The 18,293-nt window shown below is 42.5% G+C and overlaps 3 protein-coding genes across 5 annotated transcripts; 2 read left to right on the top strand and 1 right to left on the bottom strand.

Moving 5' to 3' along the window:
• Positions 1-137: 137 nt before the first annotated feature.
• Positions 138-12,124, bottom strand: RB195_022157 (uncharacterized protein; the record flags this gene model as incomplete). 2 transcript variants are annotated; one of them, XM_064209183.1, is made up of 5 exons in its annotated part: positions 138-218; positions 490-629; positions 6,477-6,588; positions 9,592-9,735; positions 11,906-12,124. In XM_064209183.1, the coding sequence occupies 5 exons, from the start codon at positions 12,122-12,124 to the stop codon at positions 138-140; spliced, it is 696 nt and encodes a 231-aa protein (XP_064065064.1). The 2 variants fall into 2 exon arrangements, with proteins under 2 accessions (XP_064065064.1, XP_013292363.2); XM_013436909.2 differs by lacking the exons at positions 138-218; positions 490-629; positions 11,906-12,124 and adding exons at positions 5,709-5,878; positions 10,041-10,103.
• On the top strand, positions 456-980 carry RB195_022158 (uncharacterized protein; the record flags this gene model as incomplete). The annotated part of the gene is made up of 1 exon (XM_064209184.1): positions 456-980. One exon carries the CDS (start codon positions 456-458, stop codon positions 978-980), a length of 525 nt encoding a protein of 174 aa, XP_064065065.1.
• A 5,412-nt stretch (positions 12,125-17,536) lies between the features above and the next one.
• Positions 17,537-18,043, top strand: RB195_022159 (uncharacterized protein; the record flags this gene model as incomplete). Of its 2 annotated transcripts, none has more annotated exons than XM_064209185.1 (1): positions 17,537-18,043. In XM_064209185.1, the coding sequence occupies one exon, from the start codon at positions 17,537-17,539 to the stop codon at positions 18,041-18,043; it is 507 nt and encodes a 168-aa protein (XP_064065066.1). The 2 variants fall into 2 exon arrangements, with proteins under 2 accessions (XP_064065066.1, XP_064065067.1); XM_064209186.1 differs by having other exon boundaries at positions 17,654-18,043.
• Positions 18,044-18,293: the final 250 nt, after the last annotated feature.

The raw sequence follows: 18,293 nt of genomic DNA on the forward strand, positions 1-18,293 counted from the left end.
GCAAGGAGAGGCGTATCAAAGACTATTACGAGCGGCAATGCTCCCACGTTTGTGTTAGGCGACGTCCTTCTATCAGAATGAACGACCGTAGCTAGAGAAATAAACTATCATCAAATTCGTTGGATCTACAGCACTCCTTATCCGCCATACACGCCATAGAAAGCTCCAACAAGATCACAGAACAATTTTGGAGCAATGGCAACAGCAGTACTCGACGCCTATACGAGAGAAGCAACAGCGAGGTGTGACAACTAAGCACGGATCGCGTTTTACTCCAAAGGAGAGACAAATATTGTGGATCTGTGACGCACTACAACTTCGATATACATGGAAAATGGGTCGCGAGGATGGAGTCATAAGAAACAACGAAGGCACGGTTAGAGAGGCATCGGTCATATTACCTTCACGTAGGAGAATCAGGAGACTACTACATCTGTTGGTGCCCATTGAGCTCGATGACGCGGAGACGAACGAGGATCCGGAACCTACGTCAGCATCAGCAAACTCCGGAAAGTTTGTCGGATACTGCACAGGAAACCTCGGTAGACGATCAACCAATAGGAACAGAACCGTCACGTTATAATCTTCGTCAGATGAGAAGGTTGGGCTACAGCACGCTGACACGCAACCTGGACATTGTGTTGGATATGTCGGTAACATGTACAGCCGTGGCGACAGCAGGAGGTACTGCAGCGCGGGTACTTCAAAGTACTTCTCAGAATAGAAGCACACAGAGTCGACAGTTCCCATCTTCCGATATTATAATTTCGCTCAGTAGATCAAGCAATGTATCAACTTTCCTCATAAACATAGGACGTTTGTTCAGTATTTACGAAATGGCGCATATCCAATTGGAGGAACTGGAAGACGTACTCGGCGACCTTCTAGGACAGTTAGTGCGTATATCACGACCGAATCGGACGAAGGTCCCAATCAAGGCGGGCCGGAGTGGCGGCAAGCCGTCTTTAGGAAATCGATAATCAAATGCGCGACCCGGACCTGCACTCGCCGTCCTCACCTCTCTAAGTGACACACTGTCACGCTCCTCGACTATCGATTCTTTGGGACGAGACATTATGAGACGGTGGAAATCAGCGTCTTTTGCACTCGAGAGATGGCGGAGACTGGCTGGGGGCATGTGAGTGGGGGTAAGAGTACGTACGTAGGTCAGGTGCCTTTTGTGTAAGGTGCTTAGATCTTAAGAGTGAACCTTTACTAAGTGTACTAAGAAAGTTCTATAAGTGTGATTCTAGTTGTTGTTCGTGCAACAATTTAATAAGAATGGAAATGTTATGAATGTTATGGTGTTTCGTATTTCATGATTCCGTTGTCTCGGGTTTTTGTTATCGTTTATGTTTATGACGTGTTGTTCTTAAAGACAAAAGGTTTAATTACCCAAATTTGAAGTATCTTGTGGAAGTTCGGTTTTGATCGGATCGTGGCAAGAATTCAAGGCGAACTTCAGAACTCTGCAGCCGTAGTGTCTTCAGAGTAATTAGAGCCGGAGATTTGGAAAATGGTAAAACTTGAAAACACTTAAAAAGCGCAACGCTTGAACTTGAAAATGGCAAGAGTTTGACACCCCTGTTCCCAAAATTGGTTGAATTGTAGCAGAAAACTGTTCTTGCAATGAACTGCTTTGTTCTTCTTTTGCACTTACCTTTTGCACCACTCATTACTTGGTTCAATAGTGGAGCAGTATAAGTTAGGATGTCTTCCAGAAAAGGCATTTCCTACAGTTTGAAAGAGATGAAGCTCCAAGATAATTTACTTTTGTTCGAGAAAGTCCCACTATTTTTCTGCGTGAGTTGTGCTTCTTTAGCTTTAACGTTCCCCTTGTAAAGAAGTAAAGCCAAAGTGAAGAAAGGAGAGCAAGTTATGCAACAAAAGTGGGTGAAGTAAACGTGGAGAACAAGAGATACCACATGCCGTATGAACGAAAAACAAACAACAAAATCAAAACCACTTGTGATGAGACAAAAAGAACAAAATAGACACAAAACCTATTAAAAGGTACAAAAATACAACATTAGAAGACAAAGAAAGAAGACAAAACAATCATAATAAGCAAGACAAGGGAAGAAGAAAAGCAGAATGGGTAGACAACGAAAAAAACAGAATGGAGTAACAAGACCAGTAAAACGGAGATGATGCAGAAGACGAGGAAGGAAACGAGATTCAAATTAAATAAGGAAAGCAATGGAAGAACAAGTAGAACAGCTGGAGGGAACCTGGAGAGGGAAATAAGAAAAGATATCATGATCATGATATATACTAACGGGCTTATTCTGTTATGTGTGTGTGTCAGTCACGAAATTCGAAAAGGAGGGTGCGACGGGTCCACCGGTGTCAGAATGGTGCGCCGGCGCCAGATACCCATAGAAGGGGGTACGGCGAGTCCACCGGCGTCAGGTTGGCGCGCCGGCGCCAGACACATACAGAAGGGGGTGCAACGGGTCGATCGGCGTCGAATTGGCGCGCCGGCGCTAGGTCCTGCGGCGTCGAAACAGTGCGTAATAACTTTGTGTTCATGTCGCAAAAGGTAAATGGTTGCAGCCGCTTCATAGACGTGGCCACTGAGCGCGTTGATTTCCAACTTTATCACTTTAAGACTCCCACGCGTGTCTATTTCCATGCAAGCGGCTGCTTAAATAGTAGCGAACAGTTTACATGATCTGACGTAGGATGTTATGTTTATCAGTAGGATTTTGTCTTTCACGTCATTTCATGCCAAAACATCATTGTTTGATAACTGTTTGAGGGAAACAGGAGGAAAACCCATATTTCGAGTAATGCTTTTAAATTTCGTCTATAATATATTGGTAAGGAGTGACGCGTTTAGAGAAAAGACTATGAAATCTTTCGCCCTTATTTATAATAAAAAAAATTGATTTAATAAAAAAGATTGTTAGAGATACACAAGTCTAATTTCACAGAAAACGGCACTAATATTATTTTTGTTGATTGTTTGTTGACTGGTATATATATATAAATATATATTGGTGCGCCGGCGCCAGATACCTATAGAAGGGGGTACGGCGAGTCCACCAGCGTCAGGTTGGCGCGCCGGCGCCAGACACATACAGAAGGGGTGCAACGGGTCGATCGGCATCGAATTGGCGCGCCGGCGCCCGATACCCATGGGAGGGAGTGCGACGAGTCTACCGGCGTCGGATTGGTGCGCCGGCGCCAGATTGCTATAATGTGCGACGGCTCCACCGGCGTCGGTGGGCCCGGTCATTGGTGCGCAATAACTTAGTGTGCATGACACAAAAGATAAATGGAGCCGTTTCATAGCCGTGACTGCTGGGCGCTTTGCTCTTCACCTTTATGACTCCTCCGCGTGCCTATTTCCTTCTTCGCTCACCTCAAGTTTCTAACATGCCGTTCTCAGAAAGTGGAAACACGCATGCAAACGGTTGCTTAAATAGTAGCAAGATGTTTATGTGATCTGACGTGGAACGTTATCATTATCAGTAGAAAAGATGTCTTTCACGTCATTTTATGTTAAAACATCATTCTGTGATAACTATTGGGGGAAATCAAGAGGAATACCCATACTTCGAGTAATGCTTTCAAATTGTATCTATATTATTCTAGCATCGAAGGAGTGCTTGCAGCTGATGGTCGAATATTCTCCAAATGTAAAATTGACGCGTTTAGAAGGAAAACTCCGTAATCTTTCGGCTTTATTTATAATATAAGGAGGAGAAGGAAAGCGTTGTTAAAAAAAAACACAAATCTAATTTTACAGAAAACACCACTACTATTAACTTTCATTGATCAGTGAAGGGGAGCGAAGCTAAAACCACCGAAAGTCTGAAGTCCAGCTTTAGCCGGACATTCAGACTGGTATATAATAACGGACTTATTCTGTCACATGTGTGTGTCAGTCGCGAAGTTCGAAAAGGCGGGTGCACGGGTCCACTGGCGTCGAATTGGTGAGCCGACGCCAGAGAGCTATAAAGTGGGGTGAGTCGGTCCACCGAGGCAACAAAGCAATGAAATGGGGTGCGGCAGGTCCACTGTCGTCGGGTTGGTGCGCCGCCGTCGCAAAGCTATAAAATGCAGTGAGGCAGTTCCCACGGCGTCCAACTCCTGTGTCGTGCTGTAGAAGTATCGCGCAGTAACTTCGTGAGCATGTCGCAAAAGATAAAAGGGACGTTGCAAACGTTTCATGGTCGTATCCACTTTCCGCGTTACTTTCCACCTCTACGACTCCTCCGTTCTTCAGAAAGTGGAAAAAGAATGCTAACTACTGCTTATGTAGTAGCCAATTGTTTACATAATCTGATGTGGAACACTATCTTTATTAGTACGATGATACTGTTTACGTCATTTTATGTCGAAACATCATTCTGTGATAACTGTTAGGCGAAATCAGGAGGAATGCCCATACTTCGAGTAATGCTTTCAAATTGTATCTATATTACATTGGTATCGATGGAGTGCTTAAAGGTGAAGTTGAGAATGTTCTCCAAAAGTAGAATTGACGGGTTCACAAAGAAAACTATGAAATCTTTAGCCTTAATTTCCTTTAAGAAAAAAAAGAAAACGTTGTTAGAAAGACACAATTTTGATTTTACAGAAAATGCCACTACTATGAACTTTCACTGATCAGTGAAGGGGAGCGAAGCTAAAACCTCAGAAAGAAAAGAAGTCCAGAGTCCGGCCTTAGCCGGACATTCAGACTGGTATATAATAACGAGCCTATTCCGTATGTGTGTATGTGCGTTTGTTTGTTTGTCTGTGTGTCACGAAATTCGAAAAAGTGGTTAGCCATACAATGGGTTGCGACTGGTCCCGCGGCGTCGGGTTGTAGCGCCGGCGCCAGATAGCTACAAAATGGGGTGAGACGAATCCACCGGCGTTGGACTGGTGAACTGGGGCCAGACAGCTACAAAACGGATATATATGTATGTATATGTGCATATACATGTATACATGCATATATATATATATATATATATATATATATATATATATATATAGGATTACGATCATGTAGTTATCTTATGTAATCGTCGTCAGCTGCAAGGTGAGCATCAAAAATCCTTTGTTGCAGTTCCAATCCCTACTTACTCCAAAATTAGAAGATAGCAATCCCTTTTGTTTGCTGTACTACTTTGTTGTGATATTCTCCTCGTCTGTTTTATGATAAGAGTTATGTTTAGTTAGGCGTCCTATAGCATTCATTCACATCCAAGTTTTCTCTGAGTCTAGTTCTTTGGAAAAACGGAGGAAGAAGATACCCGCTGCTCCACTTTGAATTTCGAGCCGCGTTAGCATTGGTCCAAAGGGCAGACCCTCCCGCAGTCGGGTGTAAGATTACATATGAGTGAAGTAGAATTCATATGCATTGTCAAGTGATTCTCGCCAGCTGCAAGATAAAGGTCTTTATCAAAAACCGATGTCCCAGCATCATTTCTCAGCTTTTGCTTTATTTGTATTTGCTACTTATCGCGATATCCTTTTCTGATAGATGGTAAAAGTTTCTGGAACATTGCACAGCACCCATCTCATAGCTTTCTCTGAGCCTACTCCACTGAAACAACGAAAGAAGCAGCTAGTCATTTCATCAGCTCGAAATTTGCGACGTTTTAGTATTCGCATAGAGGGCGGAGCTTCTCGAGCCAATTGTAACCTGAGATACGAGTCCACTGTATACATATGAAAAAAGGAAAATGAATTGAAGTACTTGTTAATATTCAGGAATCGTCAACAGTCAAGTAAAGAAGTGGAGCAGTGGGACTTTGTCCTGCTGCAACCGGACTGCAGCGATCAGAAAGTGTCACACCTCGATCCGCTAGCTCTACCGCACCACTACGAGCGCAAACGCTTATGCAATTGCAATAAACATCAGATAATTTTGCCCCGGCTGTAGTCAAATCACATTCAAAAAGTGAGTCTGCAACAGCGGGACGAATTCTGAGTAGAGGCAGGAATATTCGCTGGAATTGGCAAATCCTTCTACCCTCGCGAATCAAAGTTCACCTCCTGAAAAACTATTCACGTAAAAAGCCATGTTTGTAGCCCTGGATGATGCGCTTCCACGTTTAGCAAAAACCAGAAGTTCCAGAATTCAGTAAACCCCGAAGAAGTGGAACGAATGAATAGAAAGAATGGACTGAGCTGATACAGAAATAATAAAACAAATTTAAAGTTTCTGGCGTTATTCAATTCGCTTGGGATGACCATCACGTTCACTTAAATTCAGGATCGTGGGAGGTTTACTAACATGCAACTGGCCGATAGCATGACTTGCGGGGCTAGCCGATGTGTCAAGTCAGTGTTTTTACCCTCACAGACAAGTCTAGTACCAATTCATCGACCACGAAGGGATGAAGGGTTTGGTGAGCACTAGGGTGGATTCGAAACTCCGATTGATACTGCAGGCTGCAGGACCTCTTACTGATTGCGCTAAACCCGCCCTACAGAAACAATAACAAAATGATAAATAAATAATAATCTCTTACCAAGGACTCCGAGCAGAATGGCGGGATTGAGTACAATATCGACAAATTTCACATCGCTGAGATCTTTGATGAACAGGTATACTCCTAGTGCGAAAACACTGACTCCAGATAGCTGAAAGATGAACATGAAATATCGCCAACATTCTCGAAAATCCCGTTTCCATTGTATTAATGAGAATCGTCACTGTTCACCTTCCAATTAAAAAAAAGATGCCACTCTTCGGCTCGCGTCCAAAACACTCGTTGTCGACGGTAATAAATACGATGGAAATGAAACAATTTGCGCATGATTCTTCTTGACATGAAGGGTGCGGCAAAAAAAACTCCCACATTTCGAAAAGTCACTGTGGAGCTTCCAAACCAAGTAGAGGGGTGCGGTCCATTCTGTTTGGTAGGGTACACTACAGCGTTTTCAGTCGTCACCGTACCGTGGTCTGGTGAGCAAGTCGAGGCTTTGTAGAGGCTTTTTCAGAAATGGTGAATTTTTTTTCTTGAAATGTATCCAGGAGAGAAGTACCTTGCAGTGGATGTAAAGAGTAGGAGCAACAGGATCTGCTTCGTGTAGAAAACCACCCGCACGTCACAAAAATTTGTGAACACCATCTCATCATCATCGCATCTTCTCACGCGAGAGAGTCCCGTGGTCACCGCGCTCGCCTGATTTGAGCCCCTTTTTTTGTAGGAGCACTTGGGGGCCGAGGTTTCCAAACATCGTCCTCGTCCGTCTTGGACGTCCAAGGAGAAATTTCGAAAAAAAAATTGACAGGCATGACAGTGTCAGTGGTGGAATGCTTCCAAGAACGACTCCAAATTTGAATTAGTCGTCAAGGTCACTATGCATTTTTCTAAAAATTAGATTAAGAAAAGATTTGCATCTCGCTCGCTAAGATATTTAGGTGGTCTGTTTTAACTGAATGCGCTGCCTCCAATATCTTTTTCAGCTGTTCCTTTCCTTCGCCCCATCGTCATCTAAGATTTCCGCAAGTTTCCTGAGTGAAGGTTCTTCAGACTTGTATTTCTTTGTGTGCTTCCAAGATTTTCCCTGCTTGTATTTCAGAAGGTCCTGCAAAGGTTTTCTGCAGCTTGTGCTTGCTACTAACTGCTCAATATGTGATGCATTTGTATCGGGCCTCAAAGTCCTTTTTCTTTCCAACACTTCCTTAGTGGTCATGGAGATTCGATCCGCGTTTGTCGCTGCTTCAAGCCTCATTCAGCGCAGGAAAGCTATCCTCGAAGCAGCAGGTCGTGGCCCACCAATGTGTCCTCCTCGATGCGCCAATCCCCTTGCGACAAGGAGTGCTTGACTATGCAATCGTCGTGTGCGACTTCTTGGAACATCAAGTAGAGACCACCTCCGACTGGTATGTGGTCGATCTCCGTACAAGTCGTACCACTGCGTCATTCCTATTTGCACCGACAATTGTGTTTCTTCACGAAAAGAACGTTCCCAAGAAAGAGAAGAGTGACGGGCAACAGGCCAGTGAGACGATTGCTGTTTTCATTCCAGTCACCAAATCAAAGTCTTTCGATCCTGTATTCCTCTTCTGTAGCCTTTCCTAGTTTGCGTTGAAGTCCCCGAGAACGAATTTGTAGAAGGACTTCCTGTTGCGGATCAGTTCCTCCAGCTCCTCGTAAAACGCGTCCAATTCGGATTCATCAGCTGCTGACATGCTGGTGAGTAGCAGTTGATGATGGTGATTTGTTTTTAGCGCAGTTGGCGGAGGCGAAGAATGGCCAGACGGGTGACAAGATCTCGTGACAATCGACAAGATGGACGACAGATGGGTGCACAACAAAACCAACATCGCCTACATTTCGCGACGAAACCTTCCCTACATGAATGACTAGTGTACCATCATTCATGTGTGACACGTCGCTCCTTCTGTTCTTGGACTCTTGCAGAGCAGTCACGTGGAATTTGATACGCCCTGCAGCTCCAAGAAGAGCACGTAGGTCGGTCTCTGTGGATAGTGTTCTCGCGTTGTAAGAAACAGTGTCCATGGCGAGTCGTGCACATATTCTCTTGGGCCAGAATCGAAGACGTCCTGAGCAACCCGATATCTGATCGCCTCTCACTGGTCGTCGCAACGTCCGACGTCTGAGACGGTAGGCCTCTGCGTGCAAGGAACTGAGGAAGCATATATGCTGGAGCGCCAGGTTCACCTCTCCCCATACTAGGCGGCCGTGCCACGGCGAGCTTAGCCTTCACCACAGACCATCGCCAACATACATCGATCAGGGAGTCACTTCGTGAGATGTTGCCAAGACGGTGAATATTAGCTCTGGTTAATTAAGCTAAGTTAAGCTCTGGTTAGCTCGTAGCCGGACTTTCGATTCTGTGTAGTCGGGAATGTCGGAGATGGCGAACTCCCTTTCAACTTCGAAGACCCTGCCGGAGAACGTACTACCGCGGTGTATCGCAGTTCGACGCCATGCAGCATCTCGCTGCCACTGTGAGGCTGTAAACCGTTGTAGATGTTTACATCTACGTTTGGGGAAAAAGTTCCCTCGTGCCATTTTTTCAATCCCCCTTTGCCTGTAAGATATTTCTGCCGCATTCCGTACTATACATAACGCATTTATTTATTTATTCACAAACACAAATGGTGCACCAAAAAAGAAAAAGGGGACACACTTGTCTATGTCAAAACTCTCAAGGAAAAATCGGCAAATGTATGTGGGTTATCCGGCTGAGTTAATTACATACGGCCCAATTCTGTGGTAGTATTGACCTGGATTACTAATCAAATCTCTTTGGTCCAGAAATAAATTGCCTTAACCATGTTCTCCTTGATCAATCTCGTACTCATTGGAATAGTATGTTTTATAAAGATTTAAATGGAGCCTCTTTTAAATCAACGTAATAGGTCATTCATGCTCGCAAAATGTCAAGAAATCTAGCCTACTTCGACATCGAAACAATGCGACTTGGTAGAAGTTTCCTTTAAAATATACTTGCATGACTAGAAGAGACTCCTCCACAGAATGCGAAAAAGAGACCTTCTTTTATTCAGAGCCACATCTACTCTTCAGTTTGCAGTTCTGCTCGGCTTGGGCTTTAATCATGCACACATTCATACGCAAGTGAACCGTTCTTTTAAAAATTGTTACTCACAAAAACAAGAAAATTTGCCAAGAAGATCATCCACTTAAGAGGAGATGAGATCTCTTGACGTGGCTTGCCCTTAGTAGAGCGACCAGGTGACACGGTTTCTATCATGAGGTGAGATGACTCCCAGATCGAGTATCCCTTCCTCCCCTGAAATACAACCGTTTCATACAGAATTGATTTGTGAATACGATGAGATTTTCAGTCTGTTTCCAGCTGAATTCCAACATTTCTTGGATTCAGCAGTTATTCCGTAATTTTAAATGAGATGCCACGAATAGAGACCAACGATCTTAACGGCACTAGAAAAATCGTCTGAACAACGACAATGGAAGCGAATCACGAGATAAAACTATGTCGGTTACGGTTGGAAAAAAAACTAAGTTCAACTTCAGCGTGACAACTGCGATTGTTTTTTTGTGTTTAATATGGAGTCTGACCTACATCTAGCAAACCATCAGCATTACAAAAGCGATCTGCAACAGATTCCTTTCATTTTTAGCACTAGAGGGTTGCATAGTTCCTAATCATTTCAAGCTTCTTCCTAAGATTGGTTCCATTCAAATACAAAACTATTCTAAATATGTCGTTTTGTTTGACAAAATCAAACTGCATAACGATAAATCTACGAATAAAAAAATGTTCGCTAAAAACATTAAAAGTAAGGGAACGTTATCCCACATGAATGCACTATGCAACACTTAGCTTTAGACATTTAGCGTAAAAGAAGGCCTATTGAACGAAGTACTACAACGTTCCTGTTGATGGACTTCTTGGCTTTTTTTTAATAAAACACAACAAAAGGTAGAGGGTAAGCAAATTCGTTATTTTCAAAATTAGTAGAGGAATTTAAAAATTAGATGATTAAATCAAATTAGATGAACATGATTTAGAGGATTTATGTAGCGTGAAACGGTACAGAATTCCACCTGTATGTATGCAATCTTTGTTCTGTTCCTATTTAAATCAGTTCATTCGCAACCATCGTTTCTTGAAGTTTTTCTAAAGTCGAAAGTACATACGAGGAAGGTTGTGCCTGTTCTTCATCCATTCAGTGCGAGTATAAACTGTTCTTTGCTGTCTGACCCACCCACATTGTTATTCAATCACATGAAGACTTGCACAGCTTTTGAACTTTATAAAATAATTGGAAGTGCTCCCTCACGATTGCACTCAAAAATGAGTAAACACATTTCCGAGATTTGTAGTGTGGAAATACGTCGAAAGGTATGGAATATAGGACTTGAAGTAACCCACATATCACTACTGGTAATTTAACAAGCACATATCATTACTCTTACAACTTGTTGACCCTCGTAAACTGAAATCCCGCAGTGATACAATGATGATCCAAAATTTGAAGACATTACAAGCTTCAAAAACACATTTCGAGTGTTGACTGCCTCACGCTGCCTCATTCCGACAAAGCCAAAGGATAAGTAGAAAATAAATGGTCTAAAGGCAACAAACAACGAAATTGACGATTTTGTGTGTGAGTGCATTCACGCTCAATTACCTCTGACCGTTCCGAAAAACAGCGTAAGAAACTACCCTTTCGAATTTTCATGCGAGGCGCCTAACAAGGTATCACGTATTCGCAGCATGCGTTCGCCCTTTGCCAATGAACGGGAGAAACGGTGTAAGAAGCCCACTGAATGTCCGTCCGCAGGAGAGCGCGGCGCGTATGCCTGCGCTCGCATACGTGACGTGTCATCGACACCTTCTCTTATTTCTCGTAGAAAAGTATGATCGACAGGACCTTTTCCAACATTTTTCACGACAGGAAGGTATGAGCGTGATTGCAGTCATACTTGTGATTCGCAACCCCTAATCCTGTCTTTTCATGAGAAGATCCTACCGTCGTCAATTTCCTCCTATGCCGTTTAAAGTGTGTGGTTTGGTGACATTTTGAAGTCGTTTGCACTGTACTCCCGGTCGAAGTTTACCGAATCTGGCAACTCTTTACACACTTAAGAATGATAATTACTGTTGATTTGGGAGCATTCCTCAAATATTCATCGCATCCCGTTCAATCCTATAGAAACGTACGTGTATATAGTATTTAAATGCGAATTACCTAAAGCGCCATTTCAATCGAATACCGAATGGCTTGAGTTCAAAGTTGATGACTTGAACAAAAAAATCTCGAAAACGAAAACATTGGAAGAAAATGAATTTCCAACAGAAAAAATACATTTATTGCGTTCAAGGGGGAAGGGTAGGAAGAGATAGAGAGAGAAATTAAGGTGTATTAGGATTGAAATTAACAGGTTAACTCGGATCACAAAAACATCCCGTGAATGTCCCAGTTCACAATCACCTGCCCTGCAAATCTTTTATAATACTGGCTCAGTTTAGTAGTTGATCCTTTGCAGAGTATAGCATCCCGTTTGTATGAGATTTCGTCGCACAGTGCTACTAACTTCAAATCATCCACCTTAAGGTAACCATGACAAATTTGAGAATGTTGTGATCTCTCCACACGTAGAGAGGGATACAAGAGAATTTGAGAAGCAAGTATGATCACCCTTAATTCCATCTGGTAAACCAGAAGGCAGCTGAAGCAGGTTTGTTTGATCCCGTCTCCCCAAGCATGCAATTCATTACGCGATAGAACCCGGGCATCTCAGTCTCTGTCCAACGTGTTGTTACATACATAATCTTTACTATACGTTAAATATATATTTATTTAATATGTTTGTTATAACCTAATTTCAGCAGTTTGTTTCATAACAACGAAAAAACAGGAGCACTTAAAATTTAATGATTCTTCATCAATAATAAACACACGGAACGAAGTAGTCATAGTTCATATAGAGAAGAACTATTAATGAAAAAAATTAACTTAGTGTATAAAAGCTGAGAAAGATGGGAACGTTCAGATAGAAGGAAGACGAGGATCCCCCTAATACTGAACCTGCCGTTCGCTCCATCGCTGATGCAAACTTGATCTTATGGACAAAGTACGGTGTGGTCAGTTCTAGAATTTCTGTTTGAATGTCCACTGAGCATTTCTTGGATTGAACGCATTGCAAACTTCCGCACTTAAATGTTTTTCTTTGTCGTGAGCTATTGAATATATCACATGTTTTCTCTGCCAGCGAAATTGAAGACGTAATAGTCATTTACAAAACGTTATGTCGGCAAAACTTGCAAAAAAAAAAGCTGAAACGGCAATGGATAGAAAAGAATCATGAGTCAAAATTTACTAGTTTTTAGGAGAGCTGCAAAAATGAGAACTCCATCTTTGGAAAACTTCAGAAAGAATTATTTCGAAAGAGGATGCGATTAGTTTGTGACTTGTAAATGATATAAACGAAAGCGCTCACCCTATCTATGTAATCAAACGACAAACTACCTGTATGCTCCTCAATACTGGAAGTCGTAAAGGTTGATATGCACTTCTCAGCATGTGACTAAAACTAGCGTGTCTTATCAACGCTTTCATGCATATTCATATATCTACTGATAGTGGTTCAGCTTGAAAAAAATAATCTCCCAGAAAGCTGACAAGCTCGGTTCGGTTCCTGGTTGTTTTTATGCAATATTTTTCTCAGTTCCATAGGGTAGGCGCACCGCTATGGTGTGCTGATGCTATTGGCAGCTGCGCAGTGCAATTATTGATCATCGTTCTCGTCCATATCGCAAGGAGTAACATAGGTGCGATAGGGAGAAACCGGGCCCCTCTCAGGTGAAGGAGGTCCTGCCCATTTCCGGCAGTCTAAGGTGAAGGGGTTGATGGATGATGGGGCCCACTTTTCTTTCTTTCGGGGGAAAGAGTAGTGGACGAGTTTTTTTTTTCAGTTTCATTTTCTTTGTTCACTTTTTTCCTCATTTTCCTTCATTTCTTTTTCCTTTGCTTTCCTTTTTAGGTCACACATTCACTTTATTTATGCAGTTTTCTCTATTTCCTCTTTTACAGATAGTGTGCCTTCCTTCCTTACTGATGAGTTCCGGGGAAGACAGTTAATGTTTTCTATGATTCCGTCTGAGGGGAGAAACAAAAGGGAAAATGCTTTATCGGTTTTTTTACGGTCTTTTTTCAAGAGCAGCATCCTTACTTCTACGTCATTACGGTTTTCGAGGTTGAGCATGCGATGGGACAAAGAAAAACTTAAGAAAAATTCTATTCTGAAACGATACTATTCTGAAATTTATAATGTGAGATAATAAAGGTTGTGGTGCTATTCATTGTGAGGTTCCTCATAAAAGAACTGGCAACCGAATGAAAATAAAATTAATCGGACTGAGTGAACGAAATGGATTCTTTCATCCACATGATGGGCATATTTCATAGGATTGATCTGAATCATTTAACATAATAGAGAAACGTCACATTCGCTGTTTCTCGAAGAAAAAAATTGTTTTTCTGTATGAGTAAAGGTGGACAACTCAGAAAGGTTGTTTCATAGTACTCATTAACAAACGAATATCTAGAAACCATTTAACTAATTTAATTAGTCGAATAGTTGTCCTAAAACGTCGTTATGAAGACAAGGGCTCGTAAGCCAGCAGATAGCATTAAACGGAGATTAGTCGTGTTAATCAAGAGTTGCCAGAAAAACGAATTAATTTTTGGTAGCGGGGAAATTACTTATTCGATGAAGAGTAACAGCAGCTACAACATAAAATGCATTTTCTCCTGAATCGTACTTACTGAGAAAGTATGAAGATGAATAAACAACACCGGGGCGAAGGAGCAGCTACGAGGACGAAGAACGAGGATGAGGAACTTCAATTACGAACTAGAAAGAAAATGAGCACTTGCATACATCATATATATGCTATATTATATTCCATATAGTTCCCAGCGGAGTTCTCAAAGAAGTGTGGCGTGATGAGTCATCACGAGCACCACTTGCACATACATTACTACTTCAGATATTACAAAATCCAGTCCAAACTACGTGGATTAATTACAATATAGCGTGAAAGAGGAAGGAATTCGCTGCAAGTACTTGCCGAAATAGAAGACTAAAAGAGTTCTTAGGTTGCAGAAATTTACTATTTCTATCACCACCTTCGAAAGCAAGTTTCTTCTTACATAACTCAGTTCTTTGAAAAGCTAACAGTAAAGTGATGGGTACATAACTCTCCTAACTTTGTTTGCTCTACGCAGAGCATACTTGACTGGGTTAAGGAAATGCGTCCCAAACTCAAAAAAAAAAAAATGTTTTTTGCACCTAAAAAAACTTTTAAAAAAATTCCCCAACATGTTATATATTTTCTGGTAGGGCGTGAATTGGGGATTCTTTTGATGTACAGCACTTACCTGTTCGTTTCGAGTTGGAAGGAAAAAAGCAAAAAACTAAAAATTTAGTCGTTTAGATCTCCATTTTCAGGCCCTTTTTTACCTTAGTCGTCAAGGTGAAAGAACAAGTTTGGTACGGTTTTGTAGCGAATTTTTCCCTCTATCTCCTTATGCTATCTCTTTTCCGATTCCTCACCTATCCACAAAATAATGGGCTCAAAACTAAAAACACTCAACTTTTCATGTCTAACTTTGGATATAAACTTTTTCTACTACTCAGCGGAGAAGAAAGCATAATGAATCTGTTCTGCACCGTTCGATTCGCCACGTTCTGGGGCATTTTCAGATACACTTCAGTGCCAGATGATTTCTCCTCTGAAGAGAGATATTGCCTGTTTATTTCAGCGAATTTTTGCTGCAGTGAAAAAGACGCTCTAAATGCACATTCTCGCTCTGTTACTCGGTGTTATGAGGCTCAAGTGAAGGGAGTCCTTTCGCCAATTGTCCAAAAGTGAAGAAGGTCGGAACACCGGCTCCGACTATCGCACGTCTGAGAAGTAAGTAGTCGGAGAAGGTGTGGGTTCCTAACAGTACGCACTCGTTGCGTTACAGAGGTCAACCACGTTCAATGATGAGCAATAGCAGATCATTGGGATCTTCGGAGATCAGTGTTGTACTCTGGCTCAAATCCCCCAACAACTTAGTACGAAGATCGTTCCTTAGGAAAAGAAAACCGCAAAAACCATAATCTACAAAAAGGGGTGCTTTTAAACAACTGCCAGTACTTGCTTCCATCAGCATTTTCACGTCTTTTTTTAAATTTTGTATGGCTGCAATAAGCTTCAACAGTCTGATTAATCGATGCACGTCATATCGCGAGCACCAGGCTACGTTAGGGATCAACGGAACGGGACAAGAGGTACCCGCAAAAATCGGCTGACCGCTGCTGACCTGCCTTCAGTGCTGTGGGCCTCTGCGTAATTACGGCTGCCGCCCCACCAGCAAGACAACATCCACGGCTCCCTTGGATTACCTAGACCCCGCCTCCCTACTACCCTGGAACCAACGCTGCATGCGATGTTCGCGTCGCAATAGAGCGACGAAAACTACGAATTTGGAAGGGGGAGAAGTGAAGAGCGAGTAAACGCAACAACTTCTCATATACAATATGGTAAATTGAGAGCATATTATCGCACATAAAGGAGAAAAAGTAAGTTTTTTTTAGCCATCTAAAAGATAGGTCATGTTATGATATGCGTGACCTATAATAACCTTGTTTGACAAACTCTACATAGATAAGGATTATAACAAAAACATGCTCCAGAAAAAATATTAACATGCATATATTTTCACACATCCCATATTTTCATGCCTTATCTAATCTATATAAACTAGCAGCGCAAAAGTATGCGTTCGTCACAATGTCTTTCAACGGGTTGAATGTTCAACGTCTAACTGCAACAACTCCATGGACTGCGACTTTACGTCCTTATTACTTTGTATACATTCTTTAAACTCCTGTCTACATTTTATCTTTTTATCGCTTCATTTCTATCGATTCTCTGCATAAAATCAATATGACAGGATGGGTGTATTAATGGGGAACAGAGCTCTCTGCACCTCAAGATACGCCTTTAGGTACTATGAATGTCTGCAAGGTATTAGTCGCGCCTGCCCAGACGTAGGATACCAGTTTCACTTTGCTAGATAGACAAAAAGAAATGCATAGAAAGCGAAGAAAAAGTGAAGGAGTATAGCGTGACACCGAACAGTGGGGCTTTTTTTTGTAAAATCGTCCATTGCATTTCTGTTTATCTATCTCAACATCCTCCACAACGGTTTACCGCCTCATAGTGGCGTGGATGCGACTGTTAGCGTCGAACTGCGATGCACAACGGAGGTTGGTCCTCCGACAGGGTCTCCCAAGCTGAGAAGGAGTTCTAAACACCCGACATTCCGAGTTCTCGGAATCAGAAGCCTAGCTAAGAGTAAACCACTGCTAAGATTCACAACCGCCTTAGCAAAATGTCGCCTAGTGGCTCCCTGATTCATATAATTTGGGCGACGACCTGTGATGAAAACTAAGCTCGCCGTGGCAGCGGTGCTTAGTTTGGGGAAGTCTTTTTGCCACTCCAGCAGATTTCACTGCCTTGGTACCCTGCACACTAGCCCCTGCCATCTCAGACGTCGGATAGTATGGCGACCGGTGAGAGGCGATCAAATCTCAAGTTGCTCAGGACGTCTTTGATTTTGAATGAAGGCGTCACAAGCACGACTCGCCATGGAGACTGTCTCAGACTGTGTACTTACAACGCGAGAACAGTGTCCACAGGCGCTGACCTTCATGCCCTTTTGCTGCATAGCGTATCGAATTTCACATGACTGCTCTGTGTTATACAAAGTATTCACTAAGATCATCCTCATGGGCATATCAAGGACGCTCCATGAAACCCTGCCTCAAGAACAAGCCGAATTTCGTTAGAGGTTCAGCTGCTTGGACCAGATCCTGACCGTGTCAAGGGTCATAGAAGTTTGCCGAGAATACCGCCTACCCCTTTTTCTAACCTTCGTCGTTTACAAGATAGCCTTCGATTGCGTAGAAACGAATCCAATAATGTCAGCTCCGGTCGATCAAGGTGTGGACGCGTCTAAACCTAAACCAAATCGCCAAAGCTGTTCACGACTGCGTTGCAATGGATAATGAAATCACTTTGTTGGGAAGAAAGGGACATACGTGTTGATAGAGGATTCCTACACAATCTTCGTTTTGTGCACGACATCGTTCTCTTTTCAAGAAATACCAATGAAGCAGTGACTATGCTCAAGGAGCTGAACAAAGTGGGGAAGAGAATAGGACTGCGAATAAACAGAAAGAAGTCACAGTTCATGGAGAACGCCTTCGGCGAGGACGGAGGAGTACAACTTGATAGCTCCCAAATCGTGGAAACTTCGTCACAAGTACACCTAAGACATTCTATGAATATGGAAAACGACTTGAAGAAAGAACTAAATAGAAGGATGAGAGCAGCATGGACAGCATTAGTACCCGCCAGAGAAGCTAAGGACGAACGGACGAATGTCTCCGTGCCCATCTCTTTGAGTCATTTCTTCCAGCGCTCTAATACGCAGCGGAGACGTGGGCAGACATTGCTGCCACGTCTAGGAAACTACTCACTACCCACAGAGCCTTTGAGAGATGTCTTCTGAAGTTTAACCGGCGCACACAACATCTTTCTCAACGATGAGAAGAGGCGCGAATCCCGTCTTCGCTCAGGCGAAATATTATATTTACATGTCAGGAAGACAGTTCTTCAGATTGTGCTTCTTTGTGTCCTTCCAAGATTTTATTCGCTTGTATTTCAGAAGGTCCTGAAAATGTTTTCTCCAGCTTGTGCTTGCTACTAACTGCTCAATATGCGATGCATTTGTATCGAGCCACAAAGTCCTTTTTCTTTCC

This window comes from Necator americanus, chromosome X (genome assembly GCF_031761385.1).
Source record: "Necator americanus strain Aroian chromosome X, whole genome shotgun sequence".
Taxonomy (NCBI): domain Eukaryota; kingdom Metazoa; phylum Nematoda; class Chromadorea; order Rhabditida; family Ancylostomatidae; genus Necator; species Necator americanus.